Genomic DNA, 20,440 nt, shown 5'->3' with positions numbered 1-20,440 from the left:
TTAGCAACAGTAATGACGGATGGTTTCTGCAGAAACTGGTTAATTCTAAGCTATACTGTATGTTTGAGTTCAATGACAATAAACAATTTTAAAAATTTTACAATTCAAGGGACCATATATTGAAAGGTTCTTAAAATCCACCATTGAGGAATGTTAGACGGCATAAAAAGATACTTAGTTTAAGGGATAATTTATACTACTGAATATGGAAGATATAAAGCATTGACAAATCTAAGAATGGATATGTCTATAATCATAAGGCCAGTAGACAAGGGTGGTCTTTCAGATCTTATATTAGGTTAATGGCACCATGGAAAGAGTCATCATATATATATATATATATATATATGTGTGTGATGTGAAATCACAGCATTCAAATATGCCACATGAAGGCATTAAGACAATGTAACATTTCTTGACAAAGATAATAGAATATCAAAGACCTCACATGATTTTGTGTTATCATCAATATCATTAACAATTTGGAGCAATTATTTTGTTTTTCATGCACAATTTTATTTTCAAATATTTGGGCCTGCCATGGGCTCCAGGTCTCCCCAAGTTTTTACTAATCTCTATATGGGACTCTTAAAAGGGAAGCACACATGAAGTGAGCATATTGGGGCAAACCTGTCCTCAGTGTTAGGAATATTAATGATTTATGCATTATTTGGGATGGAGACCTCAATTCTCTCACTAGTTTTGTTAATTCACTTATGTGTCTATTCGTTAAGCACTGCTCTTCAGCAGTACTAACTTAGCATCCAACTCACTGCAAAATCAGGGGTGAACACAAACACATTGGAGTAATTCAATATTGCTGCAGTGCGGGGACAGCTGATCTGAAAAACAGCTGTCTCTGCAATCTGTAACACTGCTTCTTTACCTTCAGTAGTGACAGGGCTGGATCTAGACCTTGTGGTGCCCAAGGCGAAAAAATAGGTTTGTGGTTTCATGGAGAAGGGGCGTGGTCAGTTATGCTCCCTGTAGCTGTGCCCTCAGTAGTTGTGCTCCCTGTAGCTGTGCCCACAGTAGTATTGCCCCCTGTAGAGTTGTACCCCCAGTAATGTGCCCCCTGTAAAGTTGTGCCCCCAGTAGTATTTCCCATAATACTATGCCCCCTGTAGAGTTGTGTCCCCTAGTTGTGACGCTTACAAAAAAAAAAATAATACTCACATTCCCCACTCCTGCTTCCCGACCGCTGCTGCCCTCCGTCTCCGGCCGCCAGCGCCGCTCCTTGGATCTATGGGAGAGACGTCATGACATCTCTCCCATAGCACTGCATAGACACTATAGGTTAATTATGACCTCTATCGTCTATGTGCCGCTCCCACAAAGCAGTGCGGTGCGAGATGACTTCATCGTGCACCCCACAGCAGCATCGCATCTACACAGCACCCGGTGGCACCAGTAGCAGATCTTGCCACGGCGGTGTCACCCTCCGGGCAAAAATCATGCATACCCGTAGCAAGATCCGCTACTGAGTAATGAAAGTTACCATTGCCAAGTTTGACTCGGCAGCGGTTAGTGTACTTGCATGAACTGAGATAACGCATGCACAAAAAGAAACTGACGTCTTGCGGAGGGATCCAATTAGGGGAAGAGGCATCCAAAAGAATACCTCTAACAACCCAGACCTCCGCTTTATTTCTAAACTGCAATTTAGATTTCAGTTTGAACACACCCCACCCAAATCTAATCTCTCTCTGCACATGTTACATCTGCCCCCCCCTGCAGTGCAGTATTCTTTTTGCCCATTTGCTTGCTCTTATGGTTTGCTAACAAACCTGAATAACGCCCTATGTCATCATGGTAGCCCTCTGCTCCAATATCCATATATTTCTTACAACAAATTATGTTTTCCCTCTTTCCTGTCTGCCTTGGACACTAATGTGCTTGTGATTTTCCTCTGTCTGACCCCTTGATTTCCACAATAATCCTCAAGCACAATGTTTAATCCATTTTGTTCAATTTACAGTAACTGGCAAGTGTTTGAGGAATATAATCTAGTAGACTCACCTCCCATTCTCGTTCGTTGAACATCTGATGATAGTTGGTACCTCGGTTGGCTTTTCTTGCTTTTCGGGAGCAATGACTAACTGTAGTATTTATTGATGGTGAATATGGAACGCTTGTACTAAGCCCAGCCTCCACACTCAGGCAATCCTTCACCTCGTCCATTGTCATGCCATCCATAACCACCTCACACGTCCTCACTGCGGTGACTTCCTGCGCTCGGCCCCCCACCTCCGCATGTGTGATGTAGTGAGTGCCGTAGTGGCTTATCAGACCGATGTACTTTCCTTTGGTTCCAGCATTATAGGAGGCTGGAAGTTGTTGTAGAATATCTGTGAAGCTTTTTGTCAGCGCAGGCTCCTTAGATAGACCAAAACTACATGTAAGAAAGCATAAAATAAGATCTCAGACAAAACTTTGTTTTCTATAGAAAAGCCTGAAGAACAAGATGAATGCCGCAGTGTGAGCCTGGCATAAGACGTTATGTATTGTATTAAAAAATGTTTTTTCATGGAATAGTATAATAAACATGTAACCACCCCTTTATCCGTGTTAGTATCCGCTAACACCAGATGGTTAGTATTATTATTATGATGTGCCTCCACCTGAGCTATTATAATTTTGGGCTCGCTCAGGTAAGCCCAAACCTCCCTAGCCTTTACTATCCTTTCAGACCGAGACTATTGTGAGCAGGGAGTTATATTGTGTTGGTTAAGGCAGTATAATAAGTTATAATTATAAAGTAAATACCTTCCTCTTCTTTTCCAGGTCAGTCACGTCCTGCTGAACCCTTCTACGGTAAGTATAATTGTATGTTTCTAGTCATATAGGTTCAACACAATAAAGGCTTTATTAATACTTACATCCATATAATTTATATAAGGTATAATGAGATAGACATACAGTTTTCGCTATTCCATATACAAAAACATCTGCATGCAATACAAAAAAAGTAAATTATCAATAGACCAAAAAATGTAACTCTTGTGTAATAGAGGCTAATACCTGAATACCCGGGTATTTTAAGAATAAGTTACCAGTAACTCAAGCAACTCTTCTAACTGCAGTGTATATACGTTGGGGCCCTTAGTTATGTCAATACTAAAGCGAGTCAAATTAATTCCAGATGTGTCCGAGAATATAGTACGTATATATATATCTTGTAGATTCAATGTTCACTGTATTCCCTTAGGATTTAAATCAGCATAAGCAATTCCTTTTATTCCTAAATCAGGAAACATATAGTTATATGGTAACTGTTACTATTTGTTACCATTACTCTAAGTCAATAGGTCGTATCCTGTATCCACTCTTGCTCTTTCTATTAATATATTTTCTCTTGCTCCATTTCAATATAATAACTACAGCTGGGGTTATATTAGTTGTTGGATCAGATGCAGTAGAGAAATGTCAGAGGGCTGCTATACAGTTCAACTGCTGACAACTTACTCCCCCAGCCTCTTACTGAGCAGAAATACTTAGTGGCCAAAAGTACATATAGTATCTATTGTAAAAGATACTGCTTTACTATCTTTCAACTGGGCTGTGCAGTTATCATCCTACTGCTGTCACTCCTAGGCGCGTGCTGTGTAAATGATGCTTGACGCACAGATACCCTCCGGCTGTCGCGAGCGCTTTGGGTAGTGTTTGTAGTGTTATACACTATCCACGCTCTCTGACTATACTGATGTTAGTCTGTATTTTGATTATATGGTTGTCTGTGCGTATATAGTACTCACAAGTACAGCGGAGGCAGCGGTATGATATCTCCCTTCTCAGGAGGCTGCTACGTCCCAGCTCCCCTCTCCAGACGACCTCGGCCGCTCATCCGTCACATGGAGACCTTGGCTGCCCAACGGTATAGCTCCTCCCTGGAGTCTCGTCTCGCTGTCTCGCTCCTCCTCTCTTTCCTTAATACTGGCAGCTTACACTGATATGTCTATGCCGCCGCTGACAGCGCTGCTTTTCGGCTCTGCCTCCACTCCGTCCTCTCCTCAATCACGCTCTCCTCTCCTCAGGCATCCGACCATAGCTCCAACCGAACAGCCTCTGCCCTCGCTCAGCCCTGGCAGTTTTTTCCAACCTCCTCCTGGACTGCTCATGCTCCTCCCGTGAGCCCAGGTATGGCAGTTAGGCCCCTCGTGAGCATATTTCTAGATCCTTCTATACTAGTGTCCATATATTCTGATATAATACATACATATATTCACAGGCATTTCAAATAGTGCCTATATATATTTACAATATTATTACTATTGATCTTTATGCATATACATATATTCAGTCCAGTCCATATATGTGGGTTACACTCTCCCCCTGGTGATTAACATTCAGCTATGCAATAAAATCACCATCTACAAATAAATGCTTAATCCCCTTCCTTTATACACTATATATAAGTATCTCCAAAATACGGCCAACTATATATTAGGTTAGAGTTTAAAGAGTATACCTCCCTTGGAACTACCCTTGGTACCCCTAATTCATCATATGTAAGTATAGAGGGTGGTTGGCAGATCCGTCTTGGCCTCTCTTTTATTTCAAATAGCTTATTTCCTCCCTCATTCATTTCAGGAGGAATATTTCCTATACCACTTACTCCATTCATTACCGAAGAAATACTCTCTGAGCCCTCGGAATCTTCTCCTAAATTAGTGGTATCATTAATGTTATCTACAATATACTGAGAATCCTTATCACTTACGATTTCACGCTCATTCCCATTTGTATAATTTACATCATACTCCGAAATAGGATTATTTTTATCTAGGGATTGGTAGGGCCCTTTTTTAGGATTCACAAAATCAATATCCCCACTCTTATAATAGTATCCCAAGTTTTCACAATCCTCTTCTTCCGAACTTTCCCAGTCTTTTTCGATTGGCATTTGTGGGTTTATCACCCCCTGTTTGCTCTTATTAGAATGGTCGTCTTCCTTTCTATCATACATTCTTAGCCTGACTTCCCGTCCAATCGGGAGTAGGTGTTGACGATGATAAGTAAGTATAGGGTTTCCTCCATTTTCTGGTTTAATTTTATACACAGGTAAGTCATGGAATTTCTCTACCACCACATATGGTTCCTCCTTCCAACGATTGGCTATCTTGAACTTTTTCGGCATCCCAACATGCCTCAACAGTACCCTATCTCCGGGAGCTAAAACTTGGTCTCGTACTTTCCTATCGTAATACACTTTGTTTTTCTTTCCCAGCTTTTTGGCTGATTCATTGGCTAATTCATATGCTAATTTTAGGTCTTCCCTCAGTTTTTCTACATATTTGGAGTGGGAGGGGACAATTTGTCCATCAGGATATACTCCCAAACACACGTCAATAGGCAACTTAGCCTCTCTTCCAAACATGAGGAAATAAGGGGACATTCCAGTAGCTTCATTTCTTGTACAATTATAGGCGTGTACTACTCTATTGATATGTCTTTTCCATTTAACTTTGTCTAAAGGATTAAGGGTTCCCAACATATTTAATAATGTGCGGTTGAACCTCTCTGGTTGAGGATCCCCTTGCGGATGATACGGGGTTGTCCTAGATTTTTCGATTCCACAAGTGGCACACAATTCTTTAATAAGCCTACTTTCAAAATCCCGCCCCTGGTCAGAATGTAGCCTATTGGGTAACCCATAATGAATGAAGAACCTGTCCCATAGGGTATTGGCCACTGTCGAAGCTTTCTGGTTAGGTGTCACGTAAGCTTGTGCATAGCGAGTAAAGTGGTCAGTCACAATGAGTATATTACACTTTTTTCCAGGTTCAACTTCTAAAGACAAGTAATCTATACATACGAGATCCAAGGGGCCATTACTTTGGATTGTGACTAATGGGGCGGTTTTCATAGGTAAAGATTTTCTTACTATGCAATTTCCACAAGTCTTGCAATATTCCTCTATCTTCACTTTCATATTAGGCCAGTAAAACCTGTCAGTTATCAACCCCGTGGTTTTATCAATTCCTAGATGTCCATGGTCATCATGTAAGGCCTTCAACACTTGGGGTTGATACTTCTGTGGGAGTACAAGTTGGAGTTTCCTTCTTCCATTTATATGTCTTCGATTCCGGTATAGAATCCCTTTATTGAATAGCAGATTCTTCATTTGTCTTTCCAGCATTTGAATATCTCTAGCCCATTCCGGGGGTTTGGATACAGTTACATTCCCATTCATCTTAGATATTATATATCCTATACAGGGGTCATGCTCTTGATCTTTTTGAAATTGGTTAGGACGGACTTTGGATAATCCTTCAAGTTCAATTTTACTGATCCAGCAGTAAGATAAAGGTATAGCCTGTCCAGTAGCTCCCAGGCTGCTGAGTAATTCCAGCGCGTCCATACCATTCACTGTACTGTTTACATTGTGACACATCCCTTTTATTTCTCTGGCCGGCACTTCTATCCATTCTTCTTCAATATCAGTTGGTTGATTAGGTATCCTTGACAAGGAGTCAGCATCAGTGTTGGTACTACCTGGTCGATATTTGACCTTGAAATCATATAATGTTAGAGCAGACAGCCAACGGTGCCCAGTGGCATCTAACCTTGCGGTAGTCTGAATATAAGTAAGGGGGTTGTTATCTGTATGGACTTCACAATAGGAGCCATACAAATAATCATGAAACTTCTCAACTATGCACCATTTCAGTGCCAAAAACTCCAACTTATGAGTCGGATATCTTTTTTCACTTTTTGATAACCCCCTACTTACAAAAGCTATTGGTCTTAATTTGTTTTGATGCAGTTGATATAGTACCCCCCCTATACCTTCTTGAGAAGCATCTGTATGTAGCGTATATGGTAGTTTAGGGTTAGCATATGCTAAAACAGGAGCATTTGTCAAACATTCTTTTAATTCTTCAAAAGCTCTTTCGCATTGAGTACTCCATCTTTCTCCGAATGGCTCGCTTAGTCTAAAGTAACCATCAGAGGCTAATTCCGGCTTCTTTTGTAACGGGTTTTTCTTTTTCCAAATTGGTGGATATCCTTTCGTAAGGTCAGTCAATGGCTTAGCAATTCTTGAATACCCTGGGACAAACTTCCGGTAATACCCGCAAAACCCTAAGAATGATCGCAGATCTTTCAATTTAGCGGGACGGGGCCATTTATTTACTACTTCTACTTTAGCTGGATCAGTGGCGACTCCCTCACGGCTGACAATGTGTCCTAGATATTTTACGGAGGACTGACACAAGTGACATTTGTCCAAAGACAATTTCAAACCCCCCTCAATTAACCGGTCTATCACTTTAAGCAAGCGGACATTGTGTTCTTCCAAGGTGCTGCCAAAGACTATTATATCATCTAAGTATACTATTACCTCTCGGTAATTCATATCTCCGACTACCTTGTCCATAGTTCGTTGAAAGGTTGCTGGAGCTCCTCTAATTCCCTGCGGCATCATTAAGAATTCATAAAACCCTAAAGGACAGATGAACGCTGTTTTCTCCCTATCGCTAGGGCACATGGGAATTTGGTAGAAACCACTTCTCAAATCCAGAACCGAAAACCAGATACTGCCTTGAAGGCAGTCTAAAGCCTCATCAATCTTGGGTACAGTGTATTGGTCAGGTATCGTCCGTTGATTCAAAGTTCTGTAATCCACACACATACGAATTTTCCCGGTTTTTTTTCTAGCGATAACAATAGGTGAGGCATATGGACTTCTGGATTCGATGGGATCTGATTAATCTCATTAGTCCCATCTTTCTCAAATTCCAGGGTGACATTGACATAGCCCAAATAAGGGTACTTCTCTACACTGAGTCCCCATATTACCAGTCCAGATAATGACTGTATCCTCACATCAGGTATTATATCATCTAAGTATACTATTACCTCTCGGTAATTCATATCTCCGACTACCTTGTCCATAATTCGTTGAAAGGTTGCTGGAGCTCCTCTAATTCCCTGCGGCATCATTAAGAATTCATAAAACCCTAAAGGACAGATGAACGCTGTTTTCTCCCTATCGCTAGGGCACATGGGAATTTGGTAGAAACCACTTCTCAAATCCAGAACCGAAAACCAGATACTGCCTTGAAGGCAGTCTAAAGCCTCATCAATCTTGGGTACAGTGTATTGGTCAGGTATCGTCCGTTGATTCAAAGTTCTGTAATCCACACACATACGAATTTTCCCGGTTTTTTTTCTAGCGATAACAATAGGTGAGGCATATGGACTTCTGGATTCGATAATGACTTGATTTTCTAATAACCCTTTTAAATGTGTCCTCACGTCATCAAAGTCGGCTGGAGCGATTCTTCGTGACCGCTCACGGAAAGGGTTATCATTGGTTAATTTGATGTAGTGCTCAACTCCCTTAGCTTTCCCTAAATCCCATTCTTCTGCTGAGAAAGCTTGGTCTCTCTTCAATAATTCCCGTATTAAAGCATCCTTTTCAGGCCCAGAGATATCGCTTCCCTCAAAACACAAGTCATATCTCTTTCCACCAACAGATGAAACGTTTATTAGCATTTTAACATTCTCTTTAGCACTTTCAGCACTCTCTGATTTTATACATGCCGTTGTTTTTTCATGAGTCTGAGTTTGAATAACAAATGTATTACTACTACCCTTATTATCTTCCTCCCTACACCAGTCAGTCAAGGCTTGGTATAATTTGGTATTCGTTCCTACAATAATGGGGAGATTTTCTCTGTCTTCAGGAATTTCAGGACATATTAATGCAACAAATGGGATCTGATTAATCTCATTAGTCCCATCTTTCTCAAATTCCAGGGTGACATTGACATAGCCCAAATAAGGGTACTTCTCTACACTGAGTCCCCATATTACCAGTCCAGATAATGACTGTATCCTCACATCAGGTATATTTGTTCGATACCATGACTCAAAAATGATAGACACTTGTGAACCACTGTCTAAAAGAACTTTACATTTTTTTCCATTTATTTTAGCTACTCTCATGGGAGCGGGTCCCAAAAGACCCTCTGGGATGTCTCTGTTCCACCATGAGCTCCCCATAGCACATCTACCAATTTCTAGGGGGCCAGTGAGGGGATGACCACTGACCTCCCCCTCTCGTTTCCCTGATCAGTTCCTGCTGGGTTATTATCATCCCTGATATTATCATCATTATTACTACTCCTATTCTGATAGCATTCAATCGCCCTGTGGCCATATCGTCCACACTTGAAACATCCTCTGGTGTTCCTATATCCTCGTCCTATGCCTCGTTGGGAGACATTAACACTTTGAGTAGTAAAGAATCGATCAATTTTTTTATTTTGTTCTTCCATTAGTTTTAACATCTTTTCCTCAAATAAGTTATGTTTAGAGTCTATAGTAGGAACCACCACTTTTACTTTTTTTACGGTTCGTTCTCTCATTTCGATCAGAGTCTCTTCCTGCTTTATCTCTTTCATTAAATCATTAAAACTAGGAGGAATTAGACGAGTCTCAGAACACCTTAATTTCTGCGCCACAGGGTCTGCAGTCAATGCACCTCTCAATAGCTGTTTCATTCTGCTAGCATCCACCTCTGTTTTCTGTATTCCTCCTTTATCTACTATTTTATACAACAATCTGTCTAATCTGTATAAAAAATTGCTTAATTTTTCTCCTGAATCCTGGAAAGTGTGATGCATCCTTGATACTAAATCCCCTACATCCTCAAGAGTTCCGTAAGCATAGTCGAGAGCTTCAAAATATGTTTCCAGGGTTGCATTCGGGTTACTCCGCCGGGCAGCTTGTATTACACCCATCGCAGGTCCCCGTAAACTCTCAACCACTCGTTGCTTTTTTATGTGGTCCGGACACTGCCACTCCTCCGTTTGTTGTTTAGCCGCCTCCTTCCATGAATCATATGTTTCCTCACCCTGAGGTATTGGCTGGATTCCAGAGAAAATGCGTAATCTCCTATAGCTCCCTTCGTAATGCCACCTCTCAAGCTGAGTAACAACACGATCCATTATGGACTCGAACTGGCCCCCTAGTCGGTCTTCACTATTCTTGAAGGTGGAATCACTCCCTTCTTTCTCTCCATCTTTGGATTTTTTTGAATTACCCACTTCATCCGTTGATGACATCTCGGGGTTGTTAGCACTGGGAGCATCCTCAGTTTCTCTGCCACTCAGACGTTGACTTGGCCAAAGAATATTCCATTTCCTTCCTGAGTCTTCATCTGCTACTATTCTACTGGGAATTAAACTAGCATCTAGGTCCTTTCCCGTTTCTATAAGTATAGCACATACTTCTCCTAGCTCTCCTCTCCACTTATCCACTATGCAAGGTTCATACACTCCATATAGTGTCCTGACCTTGGATGTTATATCACTGTCAGAAAATTCCAAAAAACTTCCTTTTATACCGAAACACCTTTGGGGATTTTTCCCTTTCTGTTGACACACGAGAGGACATGTATCTGTGGTAACGCAATCCATATCTCTATCCACGTTATTTATACACTAGTCTTTCCAAACTAGGCGCTAACCTGGGATCTCAGCAGTGCCTCCAGTTGTAACCACCCCTTTATCCGTGTTAGTATCCGCTAACACCAGATGGTTAGTATTATTATTATGATGTGCCTCCACCTGAGCTATTATAATTTTGGGCTCGCTCAGGTAAGCCCAAACCTCCCTAGCCTTTACTATCCTTTCAGACCGAGACTATTGTGAGCAGGGAGTTATATTGTGTTGGTTAAGGCAGTATAATAAGTTATAATTATAAAGTAAATACCTTCCTCTTCTTTTCCAGGTCAGTCACGTCCTGCTGAACCCTTCTACGGTAAGTATAATTGTATGTTTCTAGTCATATAGGTTCAACACAATAAAGGCTTTATTAATACTTACATCCATATAATTTATATAAGGTATAATGAGATAGACATACAGTTTTCGCTATTCCATATACAAAAACATCTGCATGCAATACAAAAAAAGTAAATTATCAATAGACCAAAAAATGTAACTCTTGTGTAATAGAGGCTAATACCTGAATACCCGGGTATTTTAAGAATAAGTTACCAGTAACTCAAGCAACTCTTCTAACTGCAGTGTATATACGTTGGGGCCCTTAGTTATGTCAATACTAAAGCGAGTCAAATTAATTCCAGATGTGTCCGAGAATATAGTACGTATATATATATCTTGTAGATTCAATGTTCACTGTATTCCCTTAGGATTTAAATCAGCATAAGCAATTCCTTTTATTCCTAAATCAGGAAACATATAGTTATATGGTAACTGTTACTATTTGTTACCATTACTCTAAGTCAATAGGTCGTATCCTGTATCCACTCTTGCTCTTTCTATTAATATATTTTCTCTTGCTCCATTTCAATATAATAACTACAGCTGGGGTTATATTAGTTGTTGGATCAGATGCAGTAGAGAAATGTCAGAGGGCTGCTATACAGTTCAACTGCTGACAACTTACTCCCCCAGCCTCTTACTGAGCAGAAATACTATATGTACTTTTGGCCACTAAGTATCTATTGTAAAAGATACTGCTTTACTATCTTTCAACTGGGCTGTGCAGTTATCATCCTACTGCTGTCACTCCTAGGCGCGTGCTGTGTAAATGATGCTTGACGCACAGATACCCTCCGGCTGTCGCGAGCGCTTTGGGTAGTGTTTGTAGTGTTATACACTATCCACGCTCTCTGACTATACTGATGTTAGTCTGTATTTTGATTATATGGTTGTCTGTGCGTATATAGTACTCACAAGTACAGCGGAGGCAGCGGTATGATATCTCCCTTCTCAGGAGGCTGCTACGTCCCAGCTCCCCTCTCCAGACGACCTCGGCCGCTCATCCGTCACATGGAGACCTTGGCTGCCCAACGGTATAGCTCCTCCCTGGAGTCTCGTCTCGCTGTCTCGCTCCTCCTCTCTTTCCTTAATACTGGCAGCTTACACTGATATGTCTATGCCGCCGCTGACAGCGCTGCTTTTCGGCTCTGCCTCCACTCCGTCCTCTCCTCAATCACGCTCTCCTCTCCTCAGGCATCCGACCATAGCTCCAACCGAACAGCCTCTGCCCTCGCTCAGCCCTGGCAGTTTTTTCTAACCTCCTCCTGGACTGCTCATGCTCCTCCCGTGAGCCAAGGTATGGCAGTTAGGCCCCTCGTGAGCATATTTCTAGATCCTTCTATACTAGTGTCCATATATTCTGATATAATACATACATATATTCACAGGCATTTCAAATAGTGCCTATATATATTTACAATATTATTACTATTGATCTTTATGCATATACATATATTCAGTCCAGTCCATATATGTGGGTTACAAACATTATATGAGAGTTATGTGGATAAAATACATTTTTGTTTTAGAAATGATTACCCCACATTCTACTTGAGTGATACAGGGGTGCAGATAAAGTGGACAGAGATAAAGTTCCAGCCAATCAGCTGCTGTAATTTTTCAGACACAGCCTGTGACATGACAGTTAGGAGCTGATTGGCTGGTACTTTATCTCCAGCCACTTTATCTCTCTCCAAGGCTTAGTAAATAGACCCCATAGTATGGCTTAGTCATGGTAACAGTCCCCCACTGCTGGTATCACATGCAAAACAGTAATGCTGATTCATACAGTAATAGTATTGTAATAGTGTAGCTTGGAGAAGGCAGGATTCACTATTATCATGATATGTTACCGCTTCCTACAATGGTACAACTGCATTCCTGCTAACACCCCTTCTCTCTCCAGCCAGTACCCGTTCTGTCTCACCAGCCAGCTCCCCTTCTCTCTCCAGCCAGCACTCCTTCTCTCTCCAGCCAGTCCCGCTTCTTTCTCACCAGCCAGCCTCCCTTCTGTCTCACCAGTCAGCACCCGTTCTGTCTCACCAGCCACACCAGCCAGCACCCCTTCTGTCTCACCAGTCAGCACCCCTTCTGTCTCACCAGCCAGCACCCTTCTGTCTCACCAGTCAGCACCCGTTCTGTCTCACCAGCCACACCAGCCAGCACCCCTTCTGTCTCACCAGTCAGCACCCCTTCTGTCTCACCAGCCAGCACCCATTCTGTCTCACCAGTCAGCACCCATTCTGTCTCACCAGTCACACCAGCCAGCACAGCCAGCACCCATTCTGTCTCACCAGCCACACCAGCCAGCACCCCTTCTGTCTCACCAGCCAGCACCCCTTCTGTCTCACCAGCCAGCCCCCTTCTGTCTCACCAGCCACACCAGCCAGCACCCCTTCTGTCTCACCAGCCAGCACCCCTTCTGTCTCACCAGCCAGCTCCCCTTCTCTCTCCAGCCAGCACTCCTTCTCTCTCCAGCCAGTCCCGCTTCTATCTCACCAGCCAGCCTCCCTTCTGTCTTACCAGCCAGCACCCTTCTGTCTCACCAGTCAGCACCCGTTCTGTCTCACCAGCCACACCAGCCAGCACCCCTTCTGTCTCACCAGTCAGCACCCCTTCTGTCTCACCAGCCAGCACCCATTCTGTCTCACCAGTCAGCACCCGTTCTGTCTCACCAGTCACACCAGCCAGCACAGCCAGCACCCATTCTGTCTCACCAGCCACACCAGCCAGCACCCCTTCTGTCTCACCAGCCAGCACCCCTTCTGTCTCACCAGCCAGCCCCCTTCTGTCTCACCAGCCACACCAGCCAGCACCCCTTCTGTTTCACCAGCCAGCACCCCTTCTGTCTCACCAGCCAGCACCCCTTCTGTCTCACCAGCCAGCACCCCTTCTGTCTCACCAGCTAGCTCCCCTTCTGTCTAACCAACCAGTCCCGCTTCTATCTCACCAGCCAGCCTCCCTTCTGTCTTACCAGCCAACACCCTTCTGTCTCACCAGCCAGCACCCTTCTGTCTCACCAGCCAGCACCCTTCTGTCTCACCAGTCAGCACCCGTTCTGTCTCACCAGCCACACCAGCCAGCACCCCTTCTGTCTCACCAGCCAGCACGCCTTCTGTCTCACCAGCCAGCACGCCTTCTGTCTCACCAGCCAGCACGCCTTCTGTCTCACCAGCCAGCACCCCTTCTGTCTCACCAGCCAGCACGCCTTCTGTCTCACCAGTCAGCACCCGTTCTGTCTCACCAGCCACACCAGCCAGCACCCATTCTGTCTCACCAGTCAGCACCCGTTCTGTCTCACCAGCCACACCAGCCAGCACCCATTCTGTCTCACCAGCCAGCACCCGTTCTGTCTCTCCAGACAGCTCCCCTTCTGTCTCACCAGCCAGCGCCCCTTCTGTCTCACCAGCCAGCACCCATTCTGTCTCACCAGCCAGCACCCGTTCTGTCTCACCAGCCAGCACCCATTCTGTCTCACCAGCTAGCACCTGTTCTGTCTCACCAGCCAGCACCCATTCTGTCTCACCAGCTAGCACCTGTTCTGTCTCACCAGCCAGCACCCATTCTGTCTCACCAGCTAGAACCCTTCTGTCTCACCAGCCAGCACTCCTTTTTGCCTCTCCAGCCAGCCCCCCTTCTGTCTCTCCACCTCCTCTATCTCACCAGCCAGTCCCTCTCCTGACTCACCAACCAGTCCCACTTCTATCTCACAAGCCACCACCCCTTCCTGTCTCACCATCCAGCACCCCTTCCTATCTCACCAGCCAGCCCTCCTTTTTGTATCACAGCCAGCCCCCCTTCCTGTCTCACCAGCCAGCACCCTTTGTGTCTCACCAGTCAGACCCTCTCCTGTCTCTCCAGCCAGCCCCCTCTTCTGCCTCACCAGCCAGCCCCCCTTCCTGTCTCACCAGCCAGCACTCCTTTGTGTCTCACCAGCCAGCCTCCCTTCTGTCTCTCCTGCCCTGCACTGTATGTACAGTCCCAGCCAGCTCCCCTTCTGTCTCACAAGCCAGCCCCCATTTCTGTCTCTCCAGACAGTTCCCCTTCTGTCTCTGCAGCCAGCCCCCCTTTCTGTCTCGCCAGCCAGCCCCCTTCTGTCTCACCAGCCAGCAGCCCTTTCTGTCTCACCAGCCAGCCCCCCTTCCTGTCTCACCAGCCAGCCCCCTCTTCTGTCTCTCCAGCCAGCACCCCTTCTGTCTTACCATTCAGCAACCCTTCTGTCTCACCAGCCAGTCTCTCTTCTGTCTCACCAGTCAGCAACCCTTCTGTCTCACCAGCCAGTCTCTCTTCTGTCTCACCAGTCAGCAACCCTTCTGTCTCACCAGCCAGCTCCCCTTCTGTCTCACCAGCCAGCACGCCTTCTGTCTCACCAGCCAGCACCCCTTCTGTCTCACCAGCCAGCACCCCTTCTGTCTCACCAGCCAGCACGCCTTCTGTCTCACCAGCCAGCACCCCTTCTGTCTCACCAGCCAGCACGCCTTCTGTCTCACCAGCCAGCACGCCTTCTGTCTCACCAGCCAGCACCCCTTCTGTCTCACCAGCCAGCACCCCTTCTGTCTCACCAGCCAGCACGCCTTCTGTCTCACCAGCCAGCACGCCTTCTGTCTCACCAGCCAGCACGCCTTCTGTCTCACCAGCCAGCACCCCTTCTGTCTCACCAGCCAGCACGCCTTCTGTCTCACCAGTCAGCACCCGTTCTGTCTCACCAGCCACACCAGCCAGCACCCATTCTGTCTCACCAGTCAGCACCCGTTCTGTCTCACCAGCCACACCAGCCAGCACCCATTCTGTCTCACCAGCCAGCACCTGTTCTGTCTCTCCAGACAGCTCCCCTTCTGTCTCACCAGCCAGCGCCCCTTCTGTCTCACCAGCCAGCACCCCTTCTGTCTCACCAGCCAGCACCCGTTCTGTCTCACCAGCTAGCACCTGTTCTGTCTCACCAACCAGCACCCGTTCTGTCTCACCAGCTAGCACCTGTTCTGTCTCACCAGCCAGCACCCATTCTGTCTCACCAGCTAGCACCTGTTCTGTCTCACCAGCCAGCACCCATTCTGTCTCACCAGCTAGCACCTGTTCTGTCTCACCAGCCAGCACCCATTCTGTCTCACCAGCTAGCACCCTTCTGTCTCACCAGACAGCACTCCTTTTTGTCTCTCCAGCCAGCCCCCCTTCTGTCTCTCCATCCAGCACCTCCTCTATCTCACCAGCCAGCCCCTCTCCTGACTCACCAACCAGTCCCACTTCTATCTCACAAGCCACCACCCCTTCTTGTCTCACCAGCCAGCACCCCTTCCTATCTCACCAGCCAGCCCTCCTTTCTGTATCACAGCCAGCCCCCCTTCCTGTCTCACCAGCCAGCACTCCTTTGTGTCTCACCAGCCAGCCCCCTCTTCTGTCTCTCCAGCCAGCCTCCCTTCTGTCTCTCCTGTCCTGCACTGTATGTACAGTCCCAGCCAGCTCCCCTTCTGTCTCACAAGCCAGCCCCCCTTTCTGTCTCTCCAGACAGCTCCCCTTCTGTCTCACAAGCCAGCCCCCCTTTCTGTCTCACCAGCCAGCCCCCTTCTGTCTCACCAGCCAGCAGCCCTTTCTGTCTCACCAGCCAGCCCCCTCTTCTGTCTCTCCAGCCAGCCTCCCTTCTGTCTCTCCTGCCCTGCACTGTATGTACAGTCCCAGCCAGCTCCCCTTCTGTCTCACAAGCCAGCCCCCCTTTCTGTCTCTCCAGACAGTTCCCCTTCTGTCTCTGCAGCCAGCCCCCCTTTCTGTCTCGCCAGCCAGCCCCCTTCTGTCTCACCAGCCAGCAGCCCTTTCTGTCTCACCAGCCAGCCCCCCATTCTTTCTCTCCAGCCAGCACCCCTTTCTGTCTCTCCAGCCAGCCCCCTTCTGTCTCTCCAGCCACACCAGCCACCACCCGTTCTGTCTCACCAGTCAGCAACCCTTCTGTCTCACCAGCCACACCAGCCAGCACCCATTCTGTCTCATCAGCCAGCTCCCCTTCTGTCTCACCCGCCACACCAGCCAGCACCCGTTCTGTCTTACCAGTCAGCAACCCTTCTGTCTCACCAGCCAGCACCCCTTCTGTCTCACCAGTTAGCACCCGTTCTGTCTCACCAGCCACACCAGCCAGCACCCATTCTGTCTCACCAGCCAGCACCCATTCTGTCTCACCAGCCAGCACCCTTTCTGTCTCACCAGTCAGCAACCCTTCTGTCTCACCAGCCACACCAGCCAGCACCCATTCTGTCTCATCAGCCAGCTCCCCTTCTGTCTCACCCGCCACACCAGCCAGCACCTCCTCTATCTCACCAGCCAGCCCCTCTCCTGACTCACCAACCAGTCCCACTTCTATCTCACAAGCTACCACCCCTTCCTGTCTCACCAGCCAGCACCCCTTCCTATCTCACCAGCCAGCCCTCCTTTCTGTATCACAGCCAGACCCCCTTCCTGTCTCACCAGCCAGCACCCTTTGTGTCTCACCAGTCAGACCCTCTCCTGTCTCTCCAGCCAGCCCCCTCTTCTGCCTCACCAGCCAGCACTCCTTTGTGTCTCACCAGCCAAAACCCTATTCTGTCTCTCCAGCCAGCCTCCCTTCTGTCTCTCCTGTCCTGCGCTGTATGTACAGTCCTAGCCAGCTCCCCTTCTGTCTCACAAGCCAGCCCCCCTTTCTGTCTCTCCAGACAGCTCCCCTTCTGTCTCACAAGCCAGCCCCCCTTTCTGTCTCTCCAGACAGTTCCCCTTCTGTCTCTGCAGCCAGCCCCCCTTTCTGTCTCGCCAGCCAGCCCCCTTCTGTCTCACCAGCCAGCAGCCCTTTCTGTCTCACCAGCCAGCCCCCCATTCTTTCTCTCCAGCCAGCACCCCTTTCTGTCTCTCCAGCCAGCCCCCTTCTGTCTCTCCAGCCACACCAGCCACCACCCGTTCTGTCTCACCAGTCAGCAACCCTTCTGTCTCACCAGCCACACCAGCCAGCACCCATTCTGTCTCATCAGCCAGCTCCCCTTCTGTCTCACCCGCCACACCAGCCAGCACCCGTTCTGTCTTACCAGTCAGCAACCCTTCTGTCTCACCAGCCAGCACCCCTTCTGTCTCACCAGTTAGCACCCGTTCTGTCTCACCAGCCACACCAGCCAGCACCCATTCTGTCTCACCAGCCAGCACCCATTCTGTCTCACCAGCCAGCACCCTTTCTGTCTCACCAGTCAGCAACCCTTCTGTCTCACCAGCCACACCAGCCAGCACCCATTCTGTCTCATCAGCCAGCTCCCCTTCTGTCTCACCCGCCACACCAGCCAGCACCTCCTCTATCTCACCAGCCAGCCCCTCTCCTGACTCACCAACCAGTCCCACTTCTATCTCACAAGCTACCACCCCTTCCTGTCTCACCAGCCAGCACCCCTTCCTATCTCACCAGCCAGCCCTCCTTTCTGTATCACAGCCAGACCCCCTTCCTGTCTCACCAGCCAGCACCCTTTGTGTCTCACCAGTCAGACCCTCTCCTGTCTCTCCAGCCAGCCCCCTCTTCTGCCTCACCAGCCAGCACTCCTTTGTGTCTCACCAGCCAAAACCCTATTCTGTCTCTCCAGCCAGCCTCCCTTCTGTCTCTCCTGTCCTGCGCTGTATGTACAGTCCTAGCCAGCTCCCCTTCTGTCTCACAAGCCAGCCCCCCTTTCTGTCTCTCCAGACAGCTCCCCTTCTGTCTCACAAGCCAGCCCCCCTTTCTGTATCTCCAGACAGTTCCCCTTCTGTCTCTGCAGCCAGCCCCCCTTTCTGTCTCACCAGCCAGCCCCCCTTCCTGTCTCACCAGCCAGCCCCCTCTTCTGTCTCTCCAGCCAGCACCCCTTCTGTCTTACCATTCAGCAACCCTTCTGTCTCACCAGCCAGTCTCTCTTCTGTCTCACCAGCCAGTCTCTCTTCTGTCTCACCAGTCAGCAACCCTTCTGTCTCACCAGCCAGCTCCCCTTCTGTCTCACCAGCCAGCAACCCTTCTGTCTCACCAGCCAGCTCCCCTTCTGTCTCACCAGCCAGCACCCCTTCTGTCTCACCAGCCAGCATGCCTTCTGTCTCACCAGCCAGCACCCCTTCTGTCTCACCAGCCAGCACGCCTTCTGTCTCACCAGCCAGCACGCCTTCTGTCTCACCAGCCAGCACCCCTTCTGTCTCACCAGCCAGCACCCCTTCTGTCTCACCAGCCAGCACGCCTTCTGTCTCACCAGCCAGCACCCTTCTGTCTCACCAGCTAGCACTCCTTTTTGTCTCTCCAGCCAGCCCCCTTCTGTCTCTCCATCCAGCACCTCCTCTATCTCACCAGCCAGCCCCTCTCCTGACTCACCAACCAGTCCCACTTCTATCTCACAAGCCACCACCCCTTCTTGTCTCACCAGCCAGCACCCCTTCCTATCTCACCAGCCAGCCCTCCTTTCTGTATCACAGCCAGCCCCCCTTCCTGTCTCACCAGCCAGCACTCCTTTGTGTCTCACCAGCCAGCCCCCTCTTCTGTCTCTCCAGCCAGCCTCCCTTCTGTCTCTCCTGTCCTGCACTGTATGTACAGTCCCAGCCAGCTCCCTTTCTGTCTCACAAGCCAGCCCCCCTTTCTGTCTCTCCAGACAGCTCCCCTTCTGTCTCACAAGCCAGCCCCCCTTTCTGTCTCACCAGCCAGCCCCCTTCTGTCTCACCAGCCAGCAGCCCTTTCTGTCTCACCAGCCAGCCCCCTTCTGTCTCACCAGCCAGCACCCCTTCCTGTCTCTCCAGCCAGCCTCCCTTCTGTCTCTCCTGCCCTGCACTGTATGTACAGTCCCAGCCAGCTCCCCTTCTGTCTCACAAGCCAGCCCCCCTTTCTGTCTCTCCAGACAGTTCCCCTTCTGTCTCTGCAGCCAGCCCCCCTTTCTGTCTCGCCAGCCAGCCCCCTTCTGTCTCACCAGCCAGCAGCCCTTTCTGTCTCACCAGCCAGCCCCCTTCTGTCTCACCAGCCAGCACCCCTTCCTGTCTCTCCAGCCAGCCTCCCTTCTGTCTCTCCTGCCCTGCACTGTATGTACAGTCCCAGCCAGCTCCCCTTCTGTCTCACAAGCCAGCCCCCCTTTCTGTCTCTCCAGACAGTTCCCCTTCTGTCTCTGCAGCCAGCCCCCCTTTCTGTCTCGCCAGCCAGCCCCCTTCTGTCTCACCAGCCAGCAGCCCTTTCTGTCTCACCAGCCAGCCCCCTTCTGTCTCTCCAGCCAGCCTCCCTTCTGTCTCTCCTGCCCTGCACTGTATGTACAGTCCCAGCCAGCTCCCCTTCTGTCTCACAAGCCAGCCCCCCTTTCTGTCTCTCCAGAAAGTTCCCCTTCTGTCTCTGCAGCCAGCCCCACTTTCTGTCTCGCCAGCCAGCCCCCTTCTGTCTCACCAGCCAGCAGCCCTTTCTTTCTCTCCAGCCAGCCCCCCTTTCTGTCTCTCCAGCCAGCCCCCTTCTGTCTCTCCAGCCACACCAGCCACCACCCGTTCTGTCTTACCAGTCAGCAACCCTTCTGTCTCACCAGCCACACCAGCCAGCACCCATTCTGTCTCATCAGCCAGCTCCCCTTCTGTCTCACCCGCCACACCAGCCAGCACCCGTTCTGTCTTACCAGTCAGCAACCCTTCTGTGTCACCAGCCAGCACGCCTTCTGTCTCACCAGCCA

At 48.2% G+C, this 20,440-nt stretch overlaps 1 protein-coding gene and 1 long non-coding RNA gene across 2 annotated transcripts in view; both read right to left on the bottom strand.

Moving 5' to 3' along the window:
• LOC134945726 (uncharacterized) overlaps positions 1–20,440 on the bottom strand; it is an 889,695-nt gene that overhangs the window by 510,108 nt on the left and 359,147 nt on the right. The window lies entirely within an intron of this gene.
• The window catches only part of LOC134945719 (perforin-1-like), a 44,686-nt gene that overhangs the window by 2,038 nt on the left and 22,208 nt on the right, over positions 1–20,440 (bottom strand). The window contains exon 3 of the mRNA XM_063935171.1: positions 2,020–2,392. Within this exon, the coding sequence (XP_063791241.1) occupies positions 2,020–2,392 (373 nt within the window). The remainder of the gene's footprint in view (positions 1–2,019; positions 2,393–20,440) is intronic.

The sequence above is a fragment of the Pseudophryne corroboree genome, chromosome 7 (assembly GCF_028390025.1).
Source record: "Pseudophryne corroboree isolate aPseCor3 chromosome 7, aPseCor3.hap2, whole genome shotgun sequence".
NCBI classification, from domain to species: domain Eukaryota; kingdom Metazoa; phylum Chordata; class Amphibia; order Anura; family Myobatrachidae; genus Pseudophryne; species Pseudophryne corroboree.
Note: the sequence above shows the minus strand (reverse complement) of the source record. Positions and strands in the feature narration are given on the sequence as shown.